Source organism: Bufo gargarizans, chromosome 2 (genome assembly GCF_014858855.1).
Source record: "Bufo gargarizans isolate SCDJY-AF-19 chromosome 2, ASM1485885v1, whole genome shotgun sequence".
Classification (NCBI taxonomy): Eukaryota; Metazoa; Chordata; class Amphibia; order Anura; family Bufonidae; genus Bufo; species Bufo gargarizans.
The window spans coordinates 698,080,995-698,090,573 of NC_058081.1; the positions used below are offsets into that span (position 1 = coordinate 698,080,995).

The following is a 9,579-nucleotide window of genomic DNA, read 5'->3' on the forward strand; positions in this document are numbered from 1 at the left end:
CACATTTGTATTTGTTGGATAGCTCCTTTCAGAAGTAATAGTCTCTATATATACTGTATATGTTGCTGAAAGGAACTGGATTGGGCTGGAACCACTGTGCACATTCACTGTCTCTCCTCAGCCCTCTCTTTACCTCTTCATGCTCTCGCCATTGGAGTCCACCAGATGCACTTTTCAATCTGGGTGGCCGTGATCTGGTCAGAGATGCTGAGCGTTTTGTGAATCAGTGTGAAGAGATAAAATCAATGTCTGCAATCACTTTATTTATATCGGACATCTCTCCTTATAATGAGGTCACATAAGATTTTGACAATTGTTAATAAGACACACATGAGACGGTTTAAATGTTGTATCTACTTTAGGGGAGATCCCGACGAAGGACACATCTGTCGCTGTTAGGTAGGGACACATAGCCGCTTTTACAGACGCACATCTCAACACAGACTGCTGCGCAAATTTGTTGAGGGAAGCAGAGTCTGCCGCATGAGATATATGTTGTGTTCCCGCTGCAGAAATCACACTTTTCAATATTCACACATTCACCTAAGCCATTATCTACAGTGCCGCTTCCACAGACACATCCTGGAGATCTCGCTTTAGGGCAGTTAGGCTTCAAGTTATCGCAGGTTGGTGTACAGGACTTATATTCTCTGTCTCCTGAACATAAGCCTACAAAAGAAAAGAAGAAGAAGAAGAATTAAGAACAAGCAACAACAGTGTTATCCCTTCCCGGGGGATATTTGTAGTATCAGCAGCCATGGTTATGTAATCTAGTCCAGACCCTTATCCACCACAGAGGCTTAGCGGTCACATACTGGTTGGGCACATGTTACTGCTGAGGTCCGTCAATGGCTGCACCAGTGCATATCACCATGGATGGTTCACAGAGGAACAGAAGGAGCATATACCGGAGCCCCATTGCTGGAATAGAACAGCATTGACTAACTTAATGGGTTTTTCTTTACTTTCATTTAGACACTTTCTCAGCCCTGGTTTACATTTTGTACCTAAAAAAAAACTATGAACTTACAATAAAATGTATTTATTTACGGCATCTAATGTACAGTATGAATATAGAATGAGTTGAAAGTGACCAAAGAGCAAGGAGGGTTTGTTAATCTGGAAGTACAGTATAATCCGAGGATACTCCAGGTGCCGCCAGACAGTAATCAACGGCCAGGTCTTTACAATGGAGAGAACTACGTCGGTAGCGCTACTCTGAGATACCAGGTGTGTGATGTCGCCAGGTGCAGAAAGTTAATTTGGTCAAATCAGGGGCGTACATAGCAATCATTGGCCCCTATAGCAATCATTGGGCCCCCTTACTCCGCCACTACCCACTCCTGGCCCATTCCACCACCTACCCTGGCTCCTCCCCTGCCACCCCCTATTGTATTCTTACTGACCCAGAGAATGAAAGACACTGGTCAGTTTCGCCGCAAAGTGAACTTCGCAGTAACAAAACCCGTAAAATGGTAGAGAAATAGCGTTTTTTTTTCCAATTTCATCTCATTTGGAATTTTTTGTCCACTTCCCACTACATTATATGCCATATTAAATGGTGGCATTAGAAAGTACAACTTGTCCCGCCAAAAATAAGCCATCATATGGACATGTGACCAAAAAATATATAAAAAATTATGGCTCAAGGAAGACAGGGAAGAAAAATAAAAATGAAAAAATGAAAAAACCTCTGGTATCCTAACGGTTAAAGGGGTATCCAACCCATATTATTTCCCCAAAAATGCCTGGCCACCGCATACAGGTAATACTTATGCAGCCAATAGCAGCCGCATAGGAAATGAGCCTCCTAGCGTCACCCGTGATGCTAAGGAGGCTCGTTCCCCTTGTGGCCTGCTATTGACTGCCCCCCACATCTCCAGATGTTTTCATTCATGCTATGGGGGGGATGCAGTGGCGGCCGTGTGGGCATCAGTGACGCGGGTGTTGGGAGCGAGCTAAGTATTATCTGTATGTGGTGCCCTGGCATTTTGGGGGGCATTATAGGGATTGGATAACCCCTTTAACTCCTTGCTGCTGATGTTTAGTTTTCCAAGAGAAAAAATAGCCATTTCTCAAGAATAATGACTTTAGAGTATAAGTTGATATCGCTGTCAAAACGTACAAGAAATAAAGGCGTGAACATCATGTGTTATGCACAAAAAATATCATCTATTACACGTTACACACCAAAAATGTTGTTAAACCCTGCACACACCAGTAACTCCACAATATAGTGCTTCTCCCATACACTATGCACAAATAATAACATAATATGCTATACAGATAAATAATCCTGTTTATACAATGTACACCGATAAAGCCACCATATCCTGTACATATACTGGACACCGTGGGACAGGGCAACTACTAACAATTTTTTGTCCCATTATTGCCACGAGGCACTGTTAGAGGAGGCAGATGTCAGGGACTGTCTCACGGGCAAGCTGCCACCCTCACTCCCTGATGATGATGAAGCCCCCTCTTCACCTGGCTCCCACGTGTGATTGGCTACATCATCATCCACTACTGTCTGCTCATCACTTATGTCACCCTCACCAGTCTCATGGCCACGTCCCTTACCACTCTCAACACCTACTCCCATGCAACTCTCATCGTCGCTTCTTGCATGCCTACAGGAGGAAGCAGCGGATCTCTCCTCCAAATCTGGGCTGGGCAGTAGATGCTGACTGTCCTCAATCAGCTCTTCCTTGCTGAAAAGTGGAGCAGAGCCAGCAGCATATAACACTTCCCAAGCAGAAGGAGCAGAAACAGACTAAGGCAGGTTCAGGACAGGTGAGGGCACAGAGCTTGTTCCTGGGCCATGCCTACTAAGTGTGGTGTCAGAGGAACCCACAGATGCCTGGCTGTGGTTGTCTGATGTCAGTTTAGATGATTTTGAAGACTGAGTCAACCATTCCAGAACAGTAGGATTGGTTGTCAAAACACGACTATCAATGTGGACATCCCAGTTATACTACACAGGTTATTCACCTCAATTTGAGACTCAATGCGTAATAGAATTGCTTATCTATTAATTAGATATCTCTGTGTTCTACACAGGGGATTCACAAAAACTGCATCCTATGGATCCCTTTAGATTACAGAGCATGTAGTGTGCTGTAGTCTCCCTATGCTCTCCCTACAGTGTCTGAAAACTCTCGCCGCAATCTCTCTACAATCTCCCTACACTGTCCATATCCTAGATTACACTATTAAAAGCTTTGTAAAACACTTTCTCTAGCACTTGTCATGTCTCTCCCTATGCTCATTTCACTGTAAAATGGCGGAGACCAGGAAGGATGAGGCTTTTAATAGGGCTGTCACATCACATGTGCTGGCTATTTGCTGATTGGCTGGCAGAATGGCATTATGGGTGATCCCTTGTTCCCTGGCTTCTTATTTTCACTTTATAATGTGTGCAGAAGTGATTATAGAAACAAAATCAGATGTTACCACAAAGCGCAAGAAAATTCGGATTTGTGGCGAATCAAATTTTTCCTGCAATTTTTATCAAATTCCAGTTTGTTAACTCTGATTCACTCAACACTAGACATCACGCACATGGTGAGGGGACCACTTGGATTTTGTAACTCAGTAATGCTACTAGCTGGGGCCTCTCCATTGTGAAACCCCATCCACGGATTAGTGTCTAGTGGCACATCCTATACTTGGAGTACCCAGCCATTCTACCTTCCACTTATGCTAAGTCAGAGATGAGAATGTAGTGTCTCCCGCACTCCGTTTCTGCAGGAGGACCCGAGAACTATATATGGAGAATATGTATGGTGAAATCTAAGACTTATATAGTAACAGTTATAATATAATGTATAATATCACATGGAACAAAACGGAATACAATGAACAAGTCTTTATCGGGTTAAATCCTTACGTTTGACTGATCGTGCAGCAATGAGTGGGAGGAGAACACCTACAAAATAAAAATGAAAAATTCTTGGTGTGTACATTCTACAGAAGAATCTAAAGAATATACAATTGCAGGGTTTATAAAGTAACTGGTTCTGTATATTGTGGTGTCAGCATTGCAACAAGATGAAAGAAATTAGTGAGACTAGTGAGGTAGAGACTACAATGGTGTCTGGAAACTGGAGGATCCCTCATTTAACGATAGCTAGGTATCCACAATACCATTGCCCATCATGATGCAGACATCGACCATAGTCTGGAATGGGAAGGTCTATGTTTACACTTTAGCAGATGGTATTGACCTAAGGGACATCATTATATGTCGCTACAATGTAGTATGGTTTTTATTCACTGTCATCAGTTGACATACATCCTGCCTCTCTTGAACACATAGATTACAGATCCCTTGATAAAGGTCATACATGACCGAAACGTCGGGACTATTGTAGATATTCCAAATACTGGATGAAATGTGACACCAAGTGTTCAAAAATGAGTGAATAATACACTTTAATATCATCATAAGCAGTGTGCCATAGATCTTTCCTATATATTGACTTTTCTCTCAATGAGCACCCACCTAAAAGAAAAGGGTGTGCAGATCTCAATAACCAATAGAGATTGTGCTGAGACTTCCTGCTCTGAAAGGGAGAGAAAGAGCTGCTACAGTCTGACATGTAAACTGTTCATTGGTCATCTGCAGAGACCTCACTGACAATGAAATACTAGTGATATAAAAAGTTATAATGGATGCGCTTTCACGTGGATGGGTATTGCAGTAAGACACCATAGTTTACAGATATATATCATATGTGCAACTCACCCAGGCATATAGACAGCAATGTGATGGCTCGAGTCATGTTTAGCTGAAACTTTTTCCTGTAAATGATAACTTAAATTGATTATAGTGATAAACATTATCAGAGGTCTGCAGATATATTCACAGGATTCATACACTGTCTGTTCTTGAACCCAGTTGCGTCCTCACCCCCAACACACACACCATGATGGCACATTGAGTAAATCTATTGACATGTTCGAAATGTGACAATCCCTTCTCAGAATGAAGTCACCTCCACAATCAACTGATCGATGTGGGTGCAGCTACTTTAATCAGTGGTGATTGACATTTATCTCTAGGGGAAGCTCCATGTGTTTCCCTGCAATGTCTACCTTAGGAGAAATGTGGTTCTACATGCCAGACTTTCAAATGTAAAGGCAACCATGTAACACATGGTCAGAAAGAGTTCATTATGGTGGAAAGAAGACTGTAAAATACATTTTTGCCCTGGCACATGTTCCATGAGATCCAAATGCCCCAAATGAATGGATGAATCTTTTAATAAAGCAAGAACATAAAAGACAAGTCAACTATGCGGGGGACTCTGTTGCAGGTTGACCACATTTGGGTTCCCATGGACAATGCTTTCTCAGCAAAAGTGTCTTCCTTTCCCTCATTTCTCCTAGAAAGGGGGTGGTAAAAAAAAAAAAATCACTGAGCACCAAAGTGATGCCCCACTGAGATGACAGAACAGGGATGCTCAACCTGCGGTCTTTCAGTTTTTGCAAAACTACAACTCCCAGCATGTCCTAATAACTGTAGGCTGTCCAGGCATGCTGGGAGTTGTAGTTTTGCAACAGCTGGAGGGCCGTAGGTTGGGCACCCCTGTGATAGAACATTCCCATAGAATATTCCTTTCATATTGGGCCAATTATATCTTTTATGGATAAGAGAAGAAGCTTTGTACCTACCTGGTTGATGCACGTATGATGATGAGTATGGTCTTCTGGTGATGCAGAGATACTACTGGTGCTCTATTATATATACTTCGAGGATTAAGGTGTGTTCAGAATGTGACCTGAGATCTATTTTTGTGTATAATGTATAATACGACAGTCATCCGAAGAGATGGCGCAACTTTATGCAAATACTGTACCTTTACTCTAAGCTAATATTATAGGTGTACTAGCAGAAGGAGCCGGCTTCACACGGGAATATTTCATCTATTTCATTTAATGTCTGTGTGTGTCGTTAAAAGATATCGACAGTATCCCCCATAACTGTGACCTCTACAGCTCCCCGCCCCTTTAACAGTGACCTCTACAGCTCCCCGCCCCCTTAACAGTGAACTCCACTGCCCCTCACTCCTTAACACTGAACCCCCCACAGTGCCCTGCCGCCTTACAATGGGATGTCTACAGCAGCCCGTCACCATAACTTTGAGCTTCACAGCAGCCCACCCCTTTAACAGTGAGTTTCACAGCACCTTACTCCCTTGACATTGACCTTCTCAGGGGCACGCCCCCTTAACAGTGAACTATACAGCACCCCGTCCCTTTAACAGTCACCTCTATAGTGTCTGTCCCTTTAACAGTGACCTTCCCAATTCCCGTCCCTTTAACAGTGACCTCCACAGTGCCCGCTCTTTAACAGTGACCTCCATGGGGCCCTGCTCCTTTAAGGCTGGGGCTACACGTGGGTTTTGTGACATTTTGTCTCAACAATTTTTATAATGATAGGCTATGGTGTCGCACTGCGACACGACAGTCGCAAGAATATCCATCCAAGATGGATGCACGTAGCAGTGTAGTTGTGCTCTATGTGTTGTGCGGTTGGCTGGGTTGTTATGGAAACCTGGAGTAAAGCTGTGTGTGGAGGGTAAGGGCCTGCGAGCTTCTATTGGCTGATAAGTGACATGTGACCGTGTGTATGGCAGTTGGGATATAAAGAGAAAGACTTGCAGGCTTGTATTGGCTAATGCAGGTAATTTTTGGGGAATATCTCAGGAACGGTACGTCCTAGAGAGCTGAGACCCCACAAGATTTCTTTCCATGTAGCAAAGGATGTGCATCCCAAGTTTAGTTGAAATCGATAGTTGCAGTTTTGAGTGATCGCGGAAATTACATACATACATACACACATACATATATACATCATTCTTTATATATATAGAGAGAGATTACAAAACAACCTCTGCACTTAAAGGGAACCTGTCATGTGGATATTTGATTATAATCTAACTAATTATATACAATCATTAACTACTAAAAAGTACCTTAGATGTATTCACTTACTGGTGTGACAGATGGTTACCTCATAATATTCACACAAAGATGCCGCATGCTAATGAGCTGATTCGAGTCCAGTGTGATTTCATTGAGTCCAGCGTATATTTAATTCAGAGCTATAGCCACTCCCCTGCCCACCTGCTGCTGATTCCTATGGAAAATAACTGTCATTCAGCAGCAGGTGGGCGGGGAGAGTCAGGAGCTCATGAATATTCAGGAGTCATCATTATCAGCTGGAGCTTTTCAATACAAGATGTTAGCAGATTGACTGGATTAATAAAAAAAAGTGACCCAGCATTTTGCTAAGAGAATCAGTCACTTATTTAACTTGCCCTTAGTTAGGACACCATAAACCTGGTGACAGGTTCCCTTTAAAGCCAAATAGTGTAAATAGAAGTCATAATTGGGGGGGAAGGGGGTAGAATCCATTTCTTGGTTTGGAGGACCCAGCATTTCATATATTAAATTGACTGCCATTTATTAGAATGTCCTCTAAGCGATACCACAATTCTCCTGTCCAGACCTTCTCCTATTGATATTAGCTGATCATCAGGGGTTTCTGAAGCTGGACCTACGTCGATCAGCTGATGCCAGGCCAGCCCCAATACAGTATGTAGGGTGCAATCTGCAAAACAAAGAGATGCATGGATGGCACATCTGCATGCCGTGCGTGTCGCTGGTGGATGTGTTTATAAATAGATCAATGCATGGATGTGTGATCCACATGGTCTATCATACAGATGGAGTAGAGATACATTCAGTATTTTGTAGGCCTCTTATCCAAAATCTCCCAGCATTCTCTGCTTGTTTAGTGTCTGCAACGGGAGTCCTAGGGTGCAGCTCAGGAGTAAAATACAGGATATAACTAGCAGAATAGTGAGCACAGCTCTGGATATGGATATAAGCGATTGTTCAGACATGCAGGTGAAATGTAATCAAATACACTACTTTAATGTAAGAACTCTTCGTCGCTGAACTTGGTTCCAACCATCGCATCCATTTAATTGCTAGTCGGTGCAAACCAGTTGCTGTAGGCCACGTCTTCATAGCGCATGTGCTCTTGCTATTAATACTTTGCCGAAATTTTGCCGATAAAAAAAATAATGCTTGTAGATCGCAGATTCTCTTAATACTTCTGGTATGTCAGTGTCCATGTTGTGGGACTATGTGTGCACATCTAGTAAGTATTTTGTGGCTGCAAATATGACCTGAAGGTTCGCCTACCATTAAAATGAATGGGACCTGCGGTTCGCGAACATTTGATCGTGTTCGCGAACCGTTCCAGCAGATGTTCGTCCATCACTACTAGTGAAGAGTAGTAGGTAAAATGATAGCCTTCCACTTTAACACTCACCATTCAATTCAAATAAAGAAGGATAGTCTCAGTTTTATATTTCACCAATGACATCAATTGCAGACGTGCAGTTTCTTTTCTATGTGCATCTGTTTACTCGAGTTTAGGAGCAGTTATAGACACTCACACACTTCAACTGTATACATATATTTATGTGATTGTAATTCTAATTAGACCAGGAAATAAAACTGTCACATCTTCAGCAGTAGTCATTAGGTAGGAAAGTACAATATAAATATTAATCATAGAGTAATATATTGTAATTCCATGTTACCTTACAAGATTAGCTTGTAGAAGATCTTGTCGTAATACTGAATACAAAGCTCGAGAAGAGCGGCAAATGACTCATATGATAACACATAGAAAATATGGGTTACTGCTTTTCATTAGGGCAGTGCCAGGGGTGAGTAAGAAGTGTATTCTCTTGACATGCTGGTCTTTCACCTTTTCACTTGGTGGAAGTGAAATCTATAACTGCATTGGATATACATTAGTGTTGAGCGAATCGAACTCCACGAAGTGGAATTTGATCCAAAGTTCAGGAAAAATTTGTTTCATTGCGAAGCTGAATTTCCTTGTGCTTCGTTGTAGCGAATTGATTTTACCTGATTTTACCTGAATGGCGGTTAAAAAAAATAACAAAAAAACATACTTAAATAAACTGTTTGAGTGTGAAGAGCTGGCCGCCGCCATCTTAATTGAAGATCCCGCTCAAAATCCCATGCCCAGTGACGTATGACGGCACCACGCCTGCCGACTTGGTGACATCATCTTGGGCCGCTCGAGATTTGCACTGGATCTGCAATTAAGATGGTGGAGGCCAGCTCTTCATGATCAAATGGATGAGTTATTTTATTTATTATTTTTTTTATTTTACTCTTTAAAATAATGTCAGATGCTGCAATCACCTATGAACGTGGCATCTGAGGGGTTCAATGACAGGGGACGGTGCAATCGCTGCTCCCTGTCATTGCATTCACTACTTACACAGAAATGCGCTTTATGACAAAGTAATTGATAATGAAGCAAATTTTTTTGTAAGATTCAGTGAAGCTTGTTAGATGCACACCTACCAAAATAACAGTGGAGCAAAGACTGTTCAGCAAGCGGGGTCAAAACCTGGAGAGACAGATAGTGAAAACACATGTGATGCGGGGTTAATCCAGAAAAAAGCAACAGTAAGTGAGTGGTTAATACAGGAAGCCACAGTCAAATTACCAGACGTTCCA

The 9,579-nt window shown here is 42.3% G+C and overlaps 1 protein-coding gene across 1 annotated transcript; it reads right to left on the reverse strand.

Annotated features, from left to right (window-relative positions):
* Positions 1-242: 242 nt before the first annotated feature.
* On the reverse strand, positions 243-5,739 carry LOC122927024 (zonadhesin-like). Its single transcript, XM_044278569.1, has 4 exons — positions 5,680-5,739; positions 4,751-4,806; positions 3,893-3,931; positions 243-669 (listed from the first exon to the last, which is right to left on the reverse strand). The coding sequence occupies exons 2-4, from the start codon at positions 4,785-4,787 to the stop codon at positions 359-361; spliced, it is 387 nt and encodes a 128-aa protein (XP_044134504.1). The 5' UTR covers positions 4,788-4,806; positions 5,680-5,739; the 3' UTR covers positions 243-358.
* Positions 5,740-9,579: the final 3,840 nt, after the last annotated feature.

Bases quoted from the DNA above. Each gene is read 5' to 3' on its own strand.
- LOC122927024 (XM_044278569.1), bottom strand. From the start codon at position 4,787: ATGACTCGAGCCATCACATTGCTGTCTATATGCCTGG. The intron at 3,932-4,750 runs GTGAGTTGCACA...TTTATTTTGTAG, and splicing joins ATTGCTGTCTATATGCCTGG to GTGTTCTCCTCCCACTCATT. The intron at 670-3,892 runs GTAAGGATTTAA...TTTCTTTTGTAG, and splicing joins TGCTGCACGATCAGTCAAAC to GCTTATGTTCAGGAGACAGA.